The sequence below is a fragment of the Oncorhynchus tshawytscha genome, linkage group LG21, assembly GCF_018296145.1.
Source record: "Oncorhynchus tshawytscha isolate Ot180627B linkage group LG21, Otsh_v2.0, whole genome shotgun sequence".
NCBI lineage: Eukaryota > Metazoa > Chordata > Actinopteri > Salmoniformes > Salmonidae > Oncorhynchus > Oncorhynchus tshawytscha.
Genome location: NC_056449.1, coordinates 36,202,361 through 36,222,120, shown reverse-complemented (window position 1 = coordinate 36,222,120; position 19,760 = coordinate 36,202,361). Strand labels below are relative to the sequence as shown.

Sequence of the window (19,760 nt, the reverse complement as noted above, 5' to 3'; positions counted from 1 at the left end):
TTATCAAATCAATATTATTTTGCTTAATATAAAACTAGCCTATATGGTTGATCAGCATATAGTGTACGCAAAATTTTAAAAAAAATCTAAATATCTTCTTGACAAATACTGTTCCAGGAGATTACACAGTATTTACAGAACTGGAGATAATGTCAGATAAGATCAGATATCTTTTAGAGCTACCCAGGATGCATCTGCCCCAAGGGTTATTATTATTGTTATTGTTATTATTATGATTATCAGTAAGAGAGGGAACTCACATTAGAATTGGTTCCAACAGGTGAGATGAGACCATTGTCATGTGTGTCTCCTGTCATCGCACTGTCACTGTCACTGTCAGAGTCCTGGTCCATACTCCAGCCATCCCCCATGGACATGTCAGGCAGGGCACTGGGGCTCAGAGTAGGGTCCAGTTCAGATAGACTCTTAGACATCAGGTTGAGAACAGAGGGTTTGTATGTGCTGTTATGGCCTACCCCTGAACCAGAGGTGGTGTTAGAGTCTGTGACCGTTCTGTCTCTGGGGGACTTAGAAGAGTGTTGTTGAAAAGGTACCAAATCATCCTCCTCATCCTCCCTGTCCCCACTGTCAAACAAGGTGGACTCGAAATGCAGGTATCCATTGGGGATGGGAGAGCAGCGTTCCAAACTATCAGAACTAACAGGAGAGAAACCGTTCTGATCCCGCATGGAATCCTCGCAGGGTTCTGTCTCTTCGTTACCAGTAGAGGGGGGCAGTCGGACCAGGGGAGCCCCAAAACTTGAGCCTCCCACTGGGCTGTGAGAGTGCAAATGGTTCCTGGCATGGAGGTCCTTGGGCTGGGTCCCGGGTCCCAGATCAGACCCAGGTCTGTGTACCATAGTGGAGAGATCCTGGAGCCTCAGCAGAGGACTGTAGCAGTGGGGCCTCTCCCTCTCTGCCTGGTTATACCCGTAGCTAGGTGCCTGTTTGAGGGCAGAGGTTGACAGTTGCATGGCCGTCGAAGGTTGGTCTGTTGAGCCACGCTTGGCGCTGCTGTTGCACTGGTTTCTATACGAAGTGGTGGAAACTGAGAGGCGATTGGGGGGCCTCAGCTCTGGCTGGCCTGAGCTATAAGATGTGGCTGAAGCTGAGCCGCCCCGAACAGCCCGTCTGTATGAAGAATTCATGTTGTCATGGCTCCTTCCTGTCATTGTAAAAGAAAATGCAGGTTAGGGTGGTTGAGGTAAACCTTCTAGCAAACAACCAGGTTTTTCCTATCCAGCTTACAGTGTGGTCAATTCATATGGTTCAGACTCATGCACTGTTTGAAATAGCTACAATGTTACAAAACAATTGTTAAAAAACACAAGCATATAAATAAACCATACTGTCTGTGTGTAAATAACAACTCACATTCCACGCGACAATAACATAAAGAAAGACTACCGCATAGCCTACACGTAATAATACGACATTTGCATGGCTTCCCCTCTGAAGGCCGTCCGTAGTGGCAGCAGAGAAGACAAAAAGATCAGGAAAACCCAGCGAGCGACCGGTGTGCTCTGCCCCGTTCACAATAAAATCATATCTACTCGTTCTGTTTTTTTAATATCAAAATAGAACGATCGCAAATACTGAAATGATAGATCTGTGCAACATTGATCGCGCTGCCAACCTGACTGTCTGTAGGGGAGTCAATACAGTCAAAGCCATCATACAGAATGGCTCACACAAGTAGCCTACACAGAGCCTATAAACCGACATAGGAAGCATCCATTCTAACTCACAAAAGGACGGTGCAAAACGTTTAAAAACATCGTCTGTTTTAAAAAACGCAATAATCTTACCATTTGGAGGTCGGTCACAATAACACCAACTGCGGGTCTTTCAGATTGGGGCATGAAGCGTGTGTTTTTTTCGATTTGTGAAAGCGGATCCCAGCAGTAGCAGCAGCACTAGGCCAAGAAAGACCAACAGCTCTCATTCTCTCCCCTTCACCTCCTGTCCTATCTCACCAGCGGCGGCCTTTCCAAAACAGTCACCAATAGACCAAAGAAAAATGTAACCTTCCATTTTAGTGCATAAAAAGTCAGTGTAGCGTACACCACCTTAGTCCCTAGCAATTACACTATCATTTTTACTACATGGTTGTTTTGCGGGCTGTCGAAATGCCCCTCCAGTTATGTTACAACAAACCGTGCTAGACGGACTGGCTGTGTTGGCGAGCAGAGCTGAGCAACCAATCCGCACAGCCACCCAACCCCCCCGTCTGCGAAGCCGCGGATCACAGCACATCGGGCCCGGGCACTCTCTCAACCTATCAGTCCTCAGTCACTAGAGAACACTGGTCTACAGTCACACGGACGAATCCAGATGTAGGCTACTATATCCCCTCGTGTGTTTTAGTCAACATATACGAAACCCTTGGCTAGATAAAGACTATTTAATATGGGGTTATGTGAGTGGAAGGTATGTCACATTGATAAACCATTGCGCCATTGGTTTCCTTATCCCAACAAAGGCGTAACTTGCTTCCTCCATTTTGGATAGCAGAGGTTGGAGAGAGTGATGATTCTGTGACCACAACGAACACGGATCAATAGTTCGAATGTGGTCGACTGGAAAACAGCGCAAGCGGATGCGGCCTAGTCAAAGTTTTAAAATAGACTATGCGCCATATTGCCTGACAGCAGAGAAAATAGGCCATGTCCGCAGCAATACACATGTCAATGGTGTGGGGCAAAGCCCTAACTAAAGTCGGACCCCTGGACACCATGTCAATGAGGTGCAATATAATATTGTTAATTCGGCTAAATACTTATCGGTTTTTTTCCGCGTATCCTGCAATAAGTTCGCATTAAGAAATAACAATGACAGCAGCCTTTAATTAATAAAGAGAAGAATACGCCTTGCATAGTGGCCACACAAAAGGCTCGCCATACTTGCAGTCGTGCCCTACTGCCACTGTAATAAACTCGCTTCGCACAATACCCATCACTGGTACATCGAAATGACAGTTGTCAAATAGGCTACAGACATTATTTTATAGCCAATTCTAATTAATCATATTACCTGATAGGATATTTGCCTCGGCTGCTCTTCATTGATGACCAATCTGTAGTTTTGTAGCTTTATGAGGCCGTCACTCAGAACGTAGGGCGAAGAGAATGAACATTCAATGTCAGAGGACAAAAATAAGAAAATTAGTTTAGATTTTTTTTTCTCTCGAAGTGGCCCAATGTTTTTATGTTTAAATTATATTTAAAGCTGTTGTTCTTTTTTTTCCTCATTCAATATTGGTTTCTCAGTTCCATGAGATTCACAACACAGGCCATATGTAATTCTAGGCCTATGTAAAACACGATACCCACGTTTATGGACGTAAATCTTCTTAGAAAAAAATATTCTAGGATGCGAATATCAGGATTAAAACAGTATTTCTTATATTTATTTTAGAGAGGTTGGACATGCAATCAGTGTTTTATAAAGGTGGAGTCCACTGGCTCATAGGGGGACCTGGACCCCATGATATGATAAGATACAGATGTTTGTCTGCACTTTACAAATGGAAATGATCTACACTGTTGTTTATACACTACACTATTAAAATATTAGTGACAGTCAAGACAATATCATTTAAGAATGACCATTTCACTTTAATTTTTGGTCATACATACAGAAAACTATCTTATCGGTACACATAACCCACCATAAAGCATTTTCTCCGTTGGTTAAAATGATAGTTCCTACTCAACACCATTCTGGGTTTGCTTTAATCAATTGATAGTTAACTTGTGAGAACAAAGAATAATACAGTACATTGAGAAGACAAAACCATTCATATTCACAAAGAGTTAGAAATAACAATTCCTTTGTCGTCAAATAAGTATTATGAGAGGTTTTCAGATGCACTGTGTTCGTGTCAGTTTAATTTTATTATCTTTATTTACCTAGGCAAGTCCGTTAAGAACAAATTCTTATTTACAATGACGGCCTACCCCGGCCAAAATCTCCCCTAACTTGGACGACGCTGGGCCAATTGTGCACCACCCTATGGGACTCCCAATCACGGCCGGTTGTGATACAGCCCGGGATCGAACTCGGGTCTGAAGTGACGCCTCTAGCACTGCGGTGGAGTGCCTTAGACCGCTGTGCCACTCGGGAGGCCCAAAAGTTCAAGCACAATTTCAAAAAACATGTTGTAACAATGTTATATTGCATGAAATCCTGTGTATAAATATGCTATGTATAAACACAAATAAAAAATATGTTATACCATACAACACTAAAAGACACAAACACTGCCACACGCACTCTGGGAGGTGCTTAACATTCATGTTTTGCTAGTGTGTTTTGTGTTGTTTCCTACTAAGATTCATGTTTTGCTAGTGTGTTTTGTGTTGTTTCCTACTAAGATTCATGTTTTGCTAGTGTGTTTTGTGTTGTTTCCTACTAAGATTCATGTTTTGCTAGTGTGTTTTGTGTTGTTTCCTACTAAGATTCATGTTTTGCTAGTGTGTTTTGTGTTGTTTTCTACTCAGATGCATTTTCAATGTGGAAAACATCAGGAGGACAAGCAAACTACTAATGATAAAAGCACATTATATCAGAGCATAAAATAAACAGATGAATGGAAGTCAGATATTTAAACATTTAAACAACACATCAACCCTTCTCCAGACAGCGAGCATTTGACTAGATTATGATGAATAGTAGGCTATTTCTCATTCCTGTTTAGCTAAAGTATATTGATTTTATTTTTTATATGCTTTATCATGCAATTTCTGTAAAATAAGATAACAAACTTATTGAAAAAAAGAGAGCGATTTCAGTCTTTGGATAGGGACAGATTACATGGTGACAATATCAGCAGAGTGCAATGAAGAGAGGAGGAGCCATTCGTTAGTAACCAGTGCCAGACATGTCCAAAAGTAAACCAATATTTTGGCTACATGAGTCCCTGCTCGTCAACACCCTTAACACAAGCACTCAAATATGATTTCCAGGCAATAGATACGAGACGCAGGCATAACTACTCGTTAGGTTCCTCCACTTTGCCAGTAGGCTCACGCAAGCCTCGTTTCTGCATCAGGTTGTAAGGGAAAGGTGCCACTTCGAAGCTGGCATAGTCCAATTTCTTGGTACCATCACAGCTGGCATAGTCCAGTTTCTTGGCTCCGCCGACGCAGTTACTGAAGCCTAGTTTCTTGGTACCATCACAGCTCCCGTACTCCAGTTTCTTGAGCCGAGCCAGAGTCTTGATGCTACCAGGAGGCCTGCCAGGGCTAACCTTGTAGCCTGCCGCTTTGGTAGTACCCAGAGGCCTGCCGGGACTGGTCTTGAACCCAGCAGCTTTCGTGGTCCCCAACGGACGCCCAGTGCTTGTCCGGTAACCGGCTGACTTCGTGGTCCCCGAGGGTCTCCCTCTACGGCCGGACTTGACGACGCCTCCTTTCTTTTTCTTGGAGCTCTCTGTCCCAGTTGGAGCCTCACTGGGCCCTCGGATCCTCACTGTCTGAGGGTGGAACTCATTCTGGGTCTCTTGTTGCATTTGACAGGGCATGGGCTTGTGCAGGTTTGGGTGGGGCAGCTGTAGAGTAGGGGGTGGAGGCGAAGGGTAGAATTTGTTGGATTGCGAGCTACATAAGTCAAAGTGGCTGGTTGGGTGTTGACATTCCTCTGCAAGGCCACTCATGCAATAGTCATTGCTGCTGCCAGTGACTTGGTGCATCATTTTCTGTTGAGGGGTACAAATGAAAGGGAAGCAGGTTTAGAGTCATTGAATTGGTATGTGTGACACAAACTTACGAGCATGCACATAAACACACACACACACACACACAATAAGAACCCAAGTTGGTGATGCACATCACTATGTAATGCATATGTTATAAAGTATCTATTCTATGTGCAAACATCTTGTCCAACATTATTAATTAGAACAGGCTATTGTTGCAAAACCATATCGGCGGTGTTAATACAATACGCAACGTAGTGTCTCGGTATTATGCGTTTACAACCCAATAATACAACAGCCGTATAAATGGGGCAATGGGCGCTACTACAAACTACAACGAAATACCACGAATAAAACTGCTGCATTTGCGAGTACATTTTGAGAACATTAAAAAACCACAAACCTCATTTGTAGGCGGATCATAGCATGCAAAGGGTTAAATATGAAACCGATTTTCCGTTCTTGACCTCCATAACATCCTAAAAACGCATGTATTCTACGCCTTTATATTCCATGGATATTAACTTGATCCTGGATGACATTATGCGCCGGGTATTTGATATTTATTTCTTCTTCTAAGGACAGAGGTTTTAAGTGAGAAAGGCAGCCATTTTCCTCTGGTTTCTTTCTTTTATAAAATAGGAGGGGCTCTAAGCGCAGGCGCGCCAGACTTTAAGGAAACCTAGCAGCCCTATAAAGACATTTACTATAATAAAAACATGGCATGTAATCCAGACATATTTCGATCAAGAATATAGGATATTATGTATTTTATTTGTAATCTTTGTTTTGAAATTGTGGACATTGTGTCCAGGAAATGAGGTAACAGTTTTGAAACAGTTTTAGAAACGGTCGTCACTAGTGACAGCCAGTCATAAACCCCGCCTATTTCTACGTCTCGTCTTAAAATGTGATTTTAAACCTTAACATTAAACCTAACATTAACCACACTGCTAACCTTATGTCTAACCGTAACCTTATATTAACATTTTACGATATAGGTAATTTGACTTTGCGGCTGTGGTAACTAGTGCGAACCTTTATAAACAGAGGTTTATCAATACTGTACTTTCAGTAGCTGGTAGTATAACAATGACAAACATTAAGTACAGGATAAAAAAAACTAGCTTGAACTACTAAACCGTGTAATATAACTACATTTGACCTGACGTTAGTGGGAAAGCAATCTAAATTACAGAACTCACATCAGTTTTTGTGTAGTTTCATACATATTCACATTTTAGTCTCATCGCTAGTTCTTCACTGTCTGATTGTCAAACAGTAGTTTGCCTCTGTGAAACTGTAAACAAATATTTTCTATACACATTTATTTGACTGCATCCGCAAATCAACTAGACTCACTATTTACAAGGCTACAAATCAACTAGCCTCGCTCGCTCAACTAGCTTCGCTCTGGCTACAAATAAACACCAAAAAAACAGAGAAATACAGTGTTTTTTTATAATACATCATATTTAATATGAGCTACATGTTGTGTGTATGAACTGACATGTATGTGGAACTGATAGATACATTTAAAAACATGAACATGTAGTGTAAGTGTTTTGTCTGTAATGTATTATTTGTTATGTGTCGGACCCCAGTAAGACTAGCTGTCGCCATCAGCGTCGACTAATGAGGATCCTAACAAATCAAAACAAACATGACAACAGAAAGACTACATTTACTGTAATACTTTGTACTGTTAAGCTTGAAGCTGGGAAGCAATAATACACATAGGCAAGGCATTTCCCAGTAACATTGTTCCACTAGTCATTCATTCCCTATTGAGTTCACAGGACTTAGGTCCAGTTGATTGAGCAAAACAATTAAAAATATTTAAAAAATACCCCCAAATGGCACCCTATTCCCTCAGCCTGGTCTCGTAGCCCTTAATAGCTCTACATACTGTAGGGGAGTATGGTGTAATTTGGGACACAACCTGTGCCAATTATTAGGGCTCCCTAATGATCTTGGTCTGTTTCTGTATCTTGGTAAACATGTCCACATACTTGTCCCTGACGCTGACTGTCATTCCACCCAAGATGGAGGGGGTCAGACTGGGTAGAGAGAGAACAGAGAAGACATTCAGACTTGAAGCAGTATGTACAAACCAGCTCATAATCACTATATTTCACAGACTTTATGGTGAGGATTTTAGTCAGGAGTAACAAGTAATGTAACCCTTAAAATGTCAACGTTTCTGATTCTGTAGGTGGACTGTGATTCTATTATTCTTTCATCCACTGTGGCTTGGTGTTATGTCAATTTAGTATTAGCTTTTCAGTAGCCTCCTCTGGGAGTTCCTAGTTCCTACCTTAGTCTCCAGCTTGAGCGGCTCTCCTTTAGCCAAGAAGCCATTCAGAGCAACTCTCAGGTCTTTGAGGTTAGCAGCATCCAGAGGCTGGGAAAGAGACACAGGATTAGGAAAATGTCAAATACATGCAAATCACTCATCTGCAAATGATCAAGCCCTGTAAATATAAAACATGTAAATGACATTTGACTGAGAAACTAGGAGTAGAAACCCATTAAGTGTAGCTGTGTTGGTTGTTACCAGTGTTGGGGAGTAGTGAACTACAAATAGTTCAACGAGTCATTTCCTTACATTTTGCAGTATCTTGGTGGTAGTTTAACTAAATTCAAATATTAGTACTGTTTTCAGTAGTTCATATTTTGTTTGCCATGTAGTGGTGTTTTCGGCATCAGACCTTCCCAATTCTAGCTTGAAACATCGTTTTTGTGTTTAATAGGCTGAATTACACTTTCTGTTTTAACATCTGACTTTTGAGTGATAATATTCTTGCAATTTGTAGTCAATTACATTTTAGATATGATAATTTTTCACGAAGTAGTTTGGATGTAGTGAAATACATTTTCAAAGTAACTTATAAACTATTTAATATGTATATATTAGTAAACTATATTTTTCTTATGGGTAACTTTAGTGTAACTTAACTTATTCCAGCAGCTTAGTAAAGTACATTTTCAGAGTAGCTTCCCTAACACTGGTTGCTACATTGTATCAAGCTTGATCATTAATTCAACTAGTTTTGTTACTGTTATGGTATCAGACAGGTCTGTCAAATCTAATGACTGGTCAAAACACAAGTCCTCGTGGACGCGAGCTGTACCGATTTCAAAGTGACGATGTAGCTAGGGTTTAGGTGAAGAGGTTCAGTTAACTATATGTTATTTTACAACAGAAAATAAACGTTAAATATTGAATGTCTTACCTGCTGTCCTCCTTGCCTCAAAGGTGCTGCCATTTTATCCTGGGTAGTGCTACCCGGGTACCTTGGGACGAGGCTACCCTAAACCCTAAACCCTAACCTTAACCCCTACTACAGTTCCCTAACCTTAACCATAACCTCAAATCGTACCTTAACCATTTTAAATTTCAAATTCAATGGAGTAACCTCGGAGTTGGGACGAGGAGAGGAATCACGATTGCATGGACCATTCTCTCATACTGCTGATTTAGGGTGAACCTCAATGCGCATGCGTGTGTCTTAAACATTAGGAGCCGCTTTAAATTCTGGATAGTTGCTTTTTGCATCCTGCCAGTCCGTTGTATTTATTCACTGTGAATTATTATATACATATTTTTTATACCATTTATTTCAGCTTGATAACCTGCATATGCATTTGAATAGCAGTATACCCATTCACACTATTATCCACAATATTCATGGTATTTATTGTGATGGATGAATTATTTTAATAACGAGAGCACATTGAAGTTCCCATTCGCAACCACACGGTGGGAGCAAAGCCCAGATGAAGGGGACGGGTGAGGTACGTCGGCCAATGACGTAAACGCAACAATATATACGAGGGGGGTTTCGTTTATCTGACTCGGGTTACCCCGGCGTGAGAAATTTGAATCGGGTGAAAAGTGATTGCATTTGTTTAGGAACCGGGCTGGCTCCCGAGCGTGAGCCAGGTGCCCAGCTCTGGCCGTCGGCGTTTTGTCGGCTCAAAACAAAAGTGACGTAATTAAACACGTGGTGGAGGGATGAGTTGGATTCTGTGTTTCCACATGCAAAAGTGATTAAGAAAAACGATTTATCTACCTTCCCAATCCTAGTTTGAAAATTCAAACATTTATTTTATGGAAAAGAGATGTTACTGGGCGATGCACCATGCTGCCTTGTTGACAAACCTGACAGAGAGACGCAGAGTAATGTTTGATTTGAGTATTGCGCTCCTCCCTCCCCGCTTTCGCCTGATGTCGTTCATCCCGGGCCAGTGTAATAAAACTCTCTCATTGATTGTTGCTCGGTGAAGAAGCAGGGTTGGGTCCTCGGAATTTCATACAGAGCCAGTTTTCTGCAACTGCGGCTGTACCACGCATTTCTTTAGCTATTTCAGATAAACAGGATATCGAGGCGCATGCAGCGCTTATTTTTTAACGAGTAGCTAGCTAGTAAGGGGGGGTTGAACCAATTTAAAGCAGGTGTCGGTGACCTAGCAAGCTCGTACATTCATTTTCGACGAAAGCAAAAAGAGTGCGAATGACGAGAACGCATTAACTAAACTAGTTTTCAATAGGTAACCTAACTAGGGAGTTTGCTCGCTGAAATATAACCAGACATGGACGACAAGTCATTCACTAAGGAATTGGATGGGTGGATTGAGCAACTCGGCGAATGCAAACAGCTCTCGGAAAATCAAGTCAAAGCCCTTTGCGAGAAGGTAATTTTAACCCGTTTAATTCGTATGATCTTACAAGCCCTTAGCCGGCAAATTAGCTCAGCTATGATTTGCTGTGTTAAGCAACTCTCTTACATTGTTATTTGGTCCGAGCACGGTTAATTTCCCCACCGGCTATGGTTTGTTACTGCTAGTTAGTTAGTTACTAGTTCGTTACTAGTTAGTTAGTTACTAGCTACATTATTCTGAAAATGGCGGCGGAGTCTATAGCCATTGCATCCACTGTGGGGTTGGCTGACATGCGTTGATGTTGTATTCTTTATATGAATGTGTTTGGAAATTTCAGTTTGTTCTTACGCTCCGTTCTGGCTTGTTGCAGTTGAATTTCCAATTGTGCCCCTTGGGTATCAACTACCGTATATATAGTTAGAGCTTAAAAATATGCATGCATTTTTATAAATAAAGTACTCAAACAAGAAATAACATAACTCCCTCTCTTCCCCTTTGTATCCCCTACTTCCTCCACCCTCTTGTTTAAATTCCTAACCCCAAACTCTTGTGTCTCATTTCTTTCCCAGGCCAAAGAGATTCTGACGAAGGAGTCTAATGTGCAGGAGGTGAGATGTCCGGTCACCGTGTGCGGAGATGTCCACGGACAGTTCCATGACTTGGTGGAGCTGTTTAAAATCGGAGGGAAGTCTCCGGACACCAACTACCTCTTCATGGGAGACTATGTGGACAGGGGCTACTATTCTGTAGAGACAGTCAGCCTCCTAGTATCTCTCAAGGTAAACATAGACAAATGTTTTAGAGCAGGAAAGGGCAACTTTAATGGGGGTGGGCGGCCCCCCCATATAAATCTAAATGCATCATGAGGGGCTGCAGTGGAATTGCCTGACAACTCAAAAGGAGTTCATCTAATTAAGTAATTTCATGCAATTTTGCCATAGGGTGGACAGAAATGTTTGCAAAATATATTGGGGCCCCTGGTCTGTGTCCGGCCATGATTAATACAAGTTTAGATCGCTGACTAGGCTAACTTACCAATCTAAATATTTTTAGCTTGCATGGACTAATTGAGTGACTGTTAGTGACACATAACGAGAGAAACTGCTGATGCACGACCACAATATTTATTGAAGCTTATCAATTCTAATTCTCAACAGTAAATTGAGACCCTGACTGAGTTCCTATTGATACACGGGCCCTACAAAATGCCCGTGGCCTGCCAGTTGCCCATTCCTGTTTTAGAGTGTATTCTATAATAGCTTCGGCTGATTCCTTTCTGATATTGCTTAGTTGGTGTATTTTGCACAGGGAAAAACCGCAACCAGGTTAAAACTCAAACTGGTAGTGGAGGCCAGTAGGTCTACAGGGAGGACAGCCTACTGATATAACACAGGATAAGATTCACTGGCTGCTACTGTAAATGTCGTCATCAACCTTAAACCATGTCTGGTTGACGCGAGAACAGAAGGTGCAGTCACTGTGAATGTAATGTCTTGTTATGCGCATTTTGTCCTATCCAGAGATATTAATCATTCGGTTTTCAGGTGAGGTACCGTGAGCGAATCACAATCCTTCGAGGGAACCACGAGAGCAGACAGATCACCCAGGTGTACGGCTTCTACGACGAGTGTTTAAGGAAATACGGAAACGCCAACGTCTGGAAGTACTTCACAGACTTATTTGACTATCTGCCCCTCACTGCACTGGTAGATAACCAGGTGAGATATTAGTTGTTACAGGTGCATTATGCAGAAATCACTCTACCATTTCATGGTTGCAAACAATTCTAACAGTTTGCTTAATTTCAGTTTATGTAACAATACCAGCAGTCATTGTGTAGAGAATCATCGTACCATCTAAACTACTGTGAAATATATTTTCCATAACTAAAATAGTTTTTTTTTAGCTGTTTGAAGCAAATCAAAACCGACAGTAAAAGGCACACAGATGAAACTTAAGCCCGGGAAGCATAGAAATAGTGCACACAGAACAGATCTACCACTTCTTAGGCTCTGTTTCAATGAGAAAGACAGCTCTATAACTCACACTTCTATGTGAATTTGGTCGCGTTGCCCCCCCCCCCAAAAGTGACATATTTTAATGTATTACATATTTATTTATTAGTAGAAGCATTACATAAGTGTCTTTTGATTGGGTCCTTGAAGAGCGCTATATAAAACTCATGGACTATTAGGATCACTGTTCTGAAGGAGAGGAGATTCAGCAACAATGGAATTCAATAAAAAGCTTTTCTTTTCTTTTTTACAAATAGAACCAACTATTTTTCGGATTTTGACCTTAGTCAAAAACCACGATGAAGGCTAATAGCCGTAACGCATTGGTTCTACTTTTAGCAATTTAATTTTTGTTATTTTTATTGAATTCTATTGTCGTCTGTGTTATTGAATCTCCTCTCCTTCAGTTTGCTCCTCAATTCATGCTCCGTGGTTGGAAAGAGGCCTCTTCCTTGATCACTACTGTTATTACATAACCATGCAATTCAGCAGCAATGTGCTGTACAACACAGATGTAAAAAAAATAAAAACATCTACAACCCAACATGGTGTTAGATGGTATTTTAAGCCTTAATGATTTGATTCGTTCGAACACATTTTTAGATGGAAATGTCCTGACTTGTTGTTCCTCTGCAGATCTTCTGTCTCCACGGTGGACTGTCCCCCTCTATAGACACACTGGAACACATCAGAGCGCTGGATCGCTTACAGGAAGTTCCTCATGAGGTCAGCTCACTTCCACGTTCCTAGAAACGACGTCCAATCTTCATATTACCATGCTAGTTAGAATACATGTCCAATATGTTGTTTCATATTATTGACTTACTTGACTTATACACTTCTGTGTGACAGCTTTTGCCTCTAGCCAGGAGATCCCTGCTTTGTTCAGTTCATGTAGAGTGATGCGTTTCCAGTTGTTCAGCATCTTCATAGTGTGGATATTGAACCACTGGAGTCTGTAAGCCCTGACATTGTATAGCAGTTTAATCTGTTCCATGGACTTCTGGCCAACCAGTCACTACTCATCTTACAGTTGTAATATGCGCTCAGCAAACACCTTAGATAAAATCATGTGGTGACTCTGTGTTGCAGCCTGACCTCACCAATATGGCCACCTTATTCACATCATGTGGTGTTCGCTGTATTGTTGACCTTACTAACATGGCCACCCACTCCCTCCCCCAGGGTCCGATGTGTGACCTGCTGTGGTCAGACCCTGATGACCGTGGCGGCTGGGGCATCTCTCCCCGCGGTGCCGGCTACACCTTTGGACAGGACATCTCAGAGACTTTCAACCATGCTAACGGACTCACCCTGGTCTCCAGAGCTCACCAGCTGGTCATGGAGGTATGTTTTTAAGTTCTGAAAATGTAAGTATTTCTATACCAAAATGCAGACATTCTTTTGTATTTGCATGAATTCCTGTTTTTAGATTGTCTTGTTCCTAGATGTACCTCTGGTTTCCTGAGTGTTTGTTTTGACAGGGTTATAACTGGTGCCATGATGTACCTCTGGTTTACTGAGTGTTTGTTTTTGACAGGGTTATAACTGGTGCCATGATGTACCTCTGGTTTCCTGAGTGTTTGTTTTGACAGGGTTATAACTGGTGCCATGATGTACCTCTGGTTTCCTGAGTGTTTGTTTTGACAGGGTTATAACTGGTGTCATGATGTACCTCTGGTTTTTGACTGAGTGTTTGTTTTTGACAGGGTTATAACTGGTGCCATGATGTACCTCTGGTTTCCTGAGTGTTTGTTTTTGACAGGGTTATAACTGGTGCCATGATGTACCTCTGGTTTCCTGAGTGTTTGTTTTGACAGGGTTATAACTGGTGTCATGATGTACCTCTGGTTTCCTTATAACTGGTGTCAGTGTTTGTTTTTGTTTGTTTTTGACAGGGTTATAACTGGTGCAATGATGTACCTGGTTTCCTGAGTGTTTGTTTTTGACAGGGTTATAACTGGTGCAATGATGTACCTCTGGTTTCCTGAGTGTTTGTTTTTGACAGGGTTATAACTGGTGTCATGATGTACCTGGTTTCCTGAGTGTTTGTTTTTGACAGGGTTATAACTGGTGCCATGATGTACCTCTGGTTTCCTGAGTGTTTGTTTTTGACAGGGTTATAACTGGTGCCATGATGTACCTCTGGTTTCCTGAGTGTTTGTTTTTGACAGGGTTATAACTGGTGCCATGATGTACCTCTGGTTTCCTGAGTGTTTGTTTTTGACAGGGTTATAACTGGTGTCATGATGTACCTCTGGTTTCCTGAGTGTTTGTTTTTGACAGGGTTATAACTGGTGCCATGATGTACCTCTGGTTTCCTGAGTGTTTGTTTTTGACAGGGTTATAACTGGTGCCATGATGTACCTGGTTTCCTGAGTGTTTGTTTTTGACAGGGTTATAACTGGTGCCATGATGTACCTCTGGTTTCCTGAGTGTTTGTTTTGACAGGGTTATAACTGGTGCCATGATGTACCTCTGGTTTCCTGATGTGTTTGTTTTGTTTTTGACAGGGTTATAACTGATGTGGTTTCAGTGTTTGTTTTTGACAGGGTTATAACTGGTGCACCTCTGGTTTCCTGAGTGTTTGTTTTTGACAGGGTTATAACTGGTGTTATGATGTACCTCTGGTTTCCTGAGTGTTTGTTTTTGACAGGGTTATAACTGGTGCCATGATGTACCTCTGGTTTCCTGAGTGTTTGTTTTTGACAGGGTTATAACTGGTGTCATGATGTACCTCTGGTTTCCTGAGTGTTTGTTTTTGACAGGGTTATAACTGGTGCCATGATGTACCTCTGGTTTCCTGAGTGTTTGTTTTTGACAGGGTTATAACTGGTGCCATGATGTACCTCTGGTTTCCTGAGTGTTTGTTTTTGACAGGGTTATAACTGGTGCCATGACCGTAACGTAGTGACTATCTTCAGTGCACCCAATTACTGCTATCGCTGTGGAAACCAGGCCGCCATCATGGAGCTGGATGACACACTCAAGTACTCCTTGTAAGTATTCACTTCAGAATAAAATTCCTGTTGACAATTCTTTACTTTAGCTTTATTGTTAAACTCCGTACATTGGAAATTGTTACGAGTAGATAAATGAGTTAGCAAGCTTCATTTTCTTATCTTGATTGATGAAATGAAGCCAACCCTCTATTAGATGGAACGTCGCTCCAAGGCCTCGTATCAGATGTGTGACTGTCTGTGTTTCTATTCCAGCCTTCAGTTCGACCCCGCCCCTCGCAGAGGTGAACCCCATGTGACCCGCCGCACTCCTGACTACTTCCTGTAAAAGATCCCAATGCCTCTGAAGTATTGCTCTAGATTCTTCTTCGTGAAGAAGTGGGAGGAGGGAGCATCGGTATAGAGTTGTGACAAAGTAAGCATCCATCAATCCATGGACCAAAATGTGTGCCACAATTTCACAAAATGCAAAATGTAAAAAAATGTCACATTCATCTTTAAAGAAGACCACACAACCGACACCCACCACAGTCCATGGAACCAGTTCCTTCTCTCTCTGTGCATGATGTTATATTTATCTCTGAAAATGATTCTTCATTGTAAAGATTACAGTGTACTATATAGTAATAGGGTGCCATTTTGGAAGCAGACAGTCTCATAGTACCTGCTGGTTTTGTCAGGAAAAAGATCTGCTTTGAATGAATTAATCTGCTGAGATTAAGGCTTAAATGTAACCCTTGTGGTAGGAACATAATTCTAGTATAGAAAAGTTTTGGTAAACCTAACTCAGCATGGCCTCAAACTGGAAGGTTGCAGTAAACAAACATGTTATGTTGTGAACATTTTTCTAACAGAAATTCAATGGCTTTTTTTTGTGTGTGAATTTTAAATAATTGTTTTCAGACTTGGTTGGGCGCTGGATGGAATTGAATTCTTCTTTCTCTTTGCACTTTTGTATTTAATGTTTTACCATGACACTGACAAACTACAGCATTCTGTTTTACCATGACACTGACAAACTACAGCATTCTGTTTTACCGTGACACTGACAAACTACAGCATTCTGTTTTACCGTGACACTGACAAACTACAGCATTCTGTTTTACCGTGACACTGACAAACTACAGCATTCTGTTTTACCGTGACACTGACAAACTACAGCATTCTGTTTTACCGTGACACTGACAAACTACAGCATTCTGTTTTACCATGACACTGACAAACTACAGCATTCTGTTTTACCGTGACACTGACAAACTACAGCATTCATTCTGTTTTACCGTGACACTGACAAACTACAGCATTCTGTTTTACCATGACACTGACAAACTACAGCATTCTGTTTTACCATGACACTGACAAACTACAGCATTCTGTTTTACCGTGACACTGACAAACTACAGCATTCTGTTTTACCGTGACACTGACAAACTACAGCATTCTGTTTTACCAAACTACAGTGACACTGACAAACTACAGCATTCTGTTTTACACTGACAAACTGACACTGACAAACTACAGCATTCTGTTTTACCGTGACACTGACAAACTACAGCATTCTGTTTTACCGTGACACTGACAAACTACAGCATTCTGTTTTACCGTGACACTGACAAACTACAGCATTCTGTTTTATGACAAACTACAGCATTCTGTTTTACCGTGACACTGACAAACTATTCTGTTTTAGACACTGACAAACTATGACTTTTCTGTTTTACCACACAAACTTTTGTTTTACATGACAAACTACAGCATTCTGTTTTATGACTTATTTCTAAAATGTCTTCCTCTGTTTTATCAATCTACACACAATACCGCATAATGACATCACAATACCTTATTCATAATGACATCACAATACCCCAATGACATCACAATACCCCATAATGACATCACAATACCCCATAATGACATCACAATACCCCATAATGACATCACAATACCCCATAATGACAAAGTGAAAAAATGTTTTTAGAAATGTTTGCAAATGTAAAAAAAAAAAAAAAGAAATACCTTACGTAAGTAGTCAAACCCTTTGCTATGAGGCTTGAAGTTAAGCTCAGGTGCATCCTGTTTTCATTGAACATCCTTGAGATGTTTCTAAAACTTGGAGTCAACCTGTGGTAAATTCAATTGATTGGACATGATTCGGAAAGGCACACAACTGTCTATGTAAGGTCCCACAGTTGACGTCAGAGCAAAAACCAAGCCATGAGGTCTAGAATTGTCCTAAAGCTCCAAGATAGGATTTTTATTTTACCTTTATTTAACTAGGCAAGTCAGTTAAGAACAAATTCTTATTTTCAATGACTGCCTAGGAGCAGTGGGTTAACTGCCTGTTCAGGGGCAGAACGACATTTGTACCTTGTCAGCTTGAGGATATGAATTTGCAACCTTTTGGTTACTAGTCCAATGATCTAACCACTAGGCTACCCTGCCGCCCCAGATTGTGTCGAGGCACAGAGCTGGGGAAGGGTACCAACAATTTCTGTTGCATTGAAGGTTCCCAAGAACACTGTGGCCTCCATCATTCTTAAATGGAAGAAGTTTGGAACCACCAAGAGACTCTTCCTAGAGCTGGCCGGCAATAGCAAAATGAGCAATCGGGGGAGAAGGGCCTTGATCAGGGAGGTGACCAAGAACCCGATGCTCACTCTGACAGAGCTCTAGAGTTCCTCTGTGGAGATGGGAGAGCCTTCCAGAAGGACCACCATCTCTGCAGCAGTCCACCAATCAGGCATTTATGGTAGTGTGGCCGGCTGGAAGCGATTTCTCAATAAATGGCACATGAATTTTCCAAATGCACCGAAAGGTCTCCTTAGACCATGAGAATCAAGATTCGCTGGTCTGATGAAACCAAGATTGAACTCTTTGGCCTGAATGCCAAGCGTCCCGTCTGGAGGAAATCAATTTTAAAATAAGGCTGTAACGTAACAAAATGTGGGAAAAGTTAAGGGGTCTGAATACTTTCGGAATGCAGTGTATATTTCACCCCCAGCAAATATCTTTTCTGTCACTCACCTGTCCATTAGTTGAGTAAAACCTATTTCAGAGGAACACCTGTACAAAATGACATCACTTGTTATAGATACCTTTCTGTTTTGCAGCCTCCGCTATATAATAAAGATTGAAGTTGTTCCTTTGTTGCTTTGTCCTGTATGGTTCTTAGGCGCTCTGCGTGGCACAGAGGCAAGTGTGACCTTTGACTTTCAGAATGACGTTGCCCCTTGATCAAATTTTATTTGTCACGTACACATGGTTAGCGGGTGTTAATGTGAGTGTAGTGAAATGCTTGGGGGGGGTTGACAAGGTCAAATGATTACGTTAGTGATAGAAAGATGCCTGAGTTTCCGACTTGGAATTTCGAGTTGGATTCATATTCAAAAGGATTTTTGACAGATGGAGCTTGTTTTTTTTCCTGAGTTCCCAGTTGTCTTGAAAGAACTTAAGTTAGAAAACGGAGATTTCCGAGTTCCCAGGACAGACATATGCCTAGACACTAGAGCAGGGGTGTCAAACTCATTGTCTGTGATATTTTGTTTTTTTCCTTTCAATTAAGACCCAGACAACTAGGTAAGGAACCAGGGAAGTTCCTTACTAAGACCTAGACAACCAGGTGAGGGGAGTTCCTTACTAAGACCTAGACAACCAGGTAAGGGGAGTTCCTTACTAAGACCCAGACAACCAGGTAAGGGGAGTTCCTTACTAAGACCTAGACAACCAGGTGAGGGAAGTTCCTTACTAAGACCTAGACAACCAGGTGAGGGGAGTTCCTTACTAAGACCCAGACAACCAGGTGAGGGGAGTTCCTTACTAAGACCTAGACAACCAGGTAAGGGGAGTTCCTTACTAAGACCCAGACAACCAGGTAAGGGGAGTTCCTTACTAAGACCCAGACAACCAGGTGAGAGGAGTTCCTTACTAAGACCCAGACAACCAGGTAAGGGGAGTTCCTTACTAAGACCCAGACAACCAGGTGAGGGGAGTTCCTTACTAAGACCTAGACAACCAGGTGAGGGGAGTTCCTTACTAAGACCTAGACAACCAGGTGAGGGGAGTTCCTTACTAAGACCTAGACAACCAGGTGAGGGGAGTTCCTTACTAAGACCCAGACAACCAGGTGAGGGGAATTCTTTACTAAGACCTACCAGGTGAGGGGTGTTCCTTACTAAGACCTAGACAACAAGGTGAGGGGAGATCTTTACTAAGACCCAGACAACCAGGTGAGGGGAGTTATTTACTAAGACCCAGACAACCAGGTGAGGGGAGTTATTTACTAAGACCCAGACAACCAGGTGAGGGGAGTTCCTTACTAAGACCTAGACAACCAGGTGAGGGGAGTTCCTTACCTAGACCTACCAGGTGAGGGGAGTTCTTTACTAATTAGAGACCTTAATTCATCGAGTACAAGCCCCCCAG

At 41.7% G+C, this 19,760-nt stretch overlaps 3 protein-coding genes across 7 annotated transcripts in view; 1 reads left to right on the top strand and 2 right to left on the bottom strand.

Annotated features, from left to right (window-relative positions):
- Window positions 1–3,138, bottom strand: part of LOC112221254 (histone-lysine N-methyltransferase, H3 lysine-36 specific) — a 32,453-nt gene extending 29,315 nt beyond the window's left edge. Inside the window, exons 1-2 of one of the 2 annotated variants that reach the window (XM_042303423.1) lie at window positions 3,034–3,138; window positions 261–1,165 (exon numbers count right to left, since the gene is read on the bottom strand). In XM_042303423.1, the coding sequence (XP_042159357.1) occupies window positions 261–1,148 (888 nt within the window). In that variant the 5' untranslated portion in view covers window positions 1,149–1,165; window positions 3,034–3,138. Of the gene's footprint in view, window positions 1–260; window positions 1,166–1,808; window positions 2,509–3,033 lie in introns of those variants that run through there. The other variant, XM_024383414.2, reaches the window with a different exon arrangement.
- A 577-nt stretch (window positions 3,139–3,715) lies between these two features.
- LOC112221253 (UPF0461 protein C5orf24 homolog) lies at window positions 3,716–9,202 on the bottom strand. Of its 3 annotated transcripts, XM_024383411.2 has the most exons (4): window positions 8,935–9,202; window positions 8,016–8,102; window positions 7,711–7,758; window positions 3,716–5,698 (listed from the first exon to the last, which is right to left on the bottom strand). In XM_024383411.2, the coding sequence occupies exons 1-4, from the start codon at window positions 8,965–8,967 to the stop codon at window positions 4,994–4,996; spliced, it is 873 nt and encodes a 290-aa protein (XP_024239179.1). In that variant the 5' UTR covers window positions 8,968–9,202; the 3' UTR covers window positions 3,716–4,993. The 3 variants fall into 3 exon arrangements, with proteins under 3 accessions (XP_024239179.1, XP_024239180.1, XP_024239181.1); XM_024383412.2 differs by lacking the exon at window positions 7,711–7,758; XM_024383413.2 differs by lacking the exons at window positions 7,711–7,758; window positions 8,016–8,102; window positions 8,935–9,202 and adding an exon at window positions 6,102–6,357.
- A 763-nt stretch (window positions 9,203–9,965) lies between these two features.
- LOC112221252 (serine/threonine-protein phosphatase 2A catalytic subunit alpha isoform) lies at window positions 9,966–16,246 on the top strand. 2 transcript variants are annotated; one of them, XM_042303426.1, is made up of 7 exons: window positions 9,966–10,396; window positions 10,933–11,142; window positions 11,908–12,081; window positions 13,015–13,104; window positions 13,564–13,725; window positions 13,863–13,948; window positions 14,305–14,863. In XM_042303426.1, exons 1-6 carry the CDS (start codon window positions 10,295–10,297, stop codon window positions 13,899–13,901), a joined length of 777 nt encoding a protein of 258 aa, XP_042159360.1. In that variant the 5' UTR covers window positions 9,966–10,294; the 3' UTR covers window positions 13,902–13,948; window positions 14,305–14,863. The 2 variants fall into 2 exon arrangements, with proteins under 2 accessions (XP_042159360.1, XP_042159359.1); XM_042303425.1 differs by lacking the exons at window positions 13,863–13,948; window positions 14,305–14,863 and adding exons at window positions 15,259–15,377; window positions 15,594–16,246 and having other exon boundaries at window positions 9,968–10,396.
- Window positions 16,247–19,760: the final 3,514 nt, after the last annotated feature.

What these genes read in the sequence shown, in the direction of transcription:
- LOC112221253 (XM_024383411.2), bottom strand. Translation starts at nt 8,967, where the DNA reads ATGGCAGCACCTTTGAGGCAAGGAGGACAGCAG. An exon ending in TGAGGCAAGGAGGACAGCAG is followed by an intron (nt 8,103 to 8,934) that starts GTAAGACATTCA and finishes TCTCTTTCCCAG; the next exon opens with CCTCTGGATGCTGCTAACCT. An exon ending in CGCTCAAGCTGGAGACTAAG is followed by an intron (nt 7,759 to 8,015) that starts GTAGGAACTAGG and finishes CTCTCTACCCAG; the next exon opens with TCTGACCCCCTCCATCTTGG.
- LOC112221252 (XM_042303425.1), top strand. Translation starts at nt 10,295, where the DNA reads ATGGACGACAAGTCATTCACTAAGGAATTGGATGGGTGGATTGAGCAA. An exon ending in GCCTCCTAGTATCTCTCAAG is followed by an intron (nt 11,143 to 11,907) that starts GTAAACATAGAC and finishes TTCGGTTTTCAG; the next exon opens with GTGAGGTACCGTGAGCGAAT. An exon ending in CTCACCAGCTGGTCATGGAG is followed by an intron (nt 13,726 to 15,258) that starts GTATGTTTTTAA and finishes TGTTTTTGACAG; the next exon opens with GGTTATAACTGGTGCCATGA.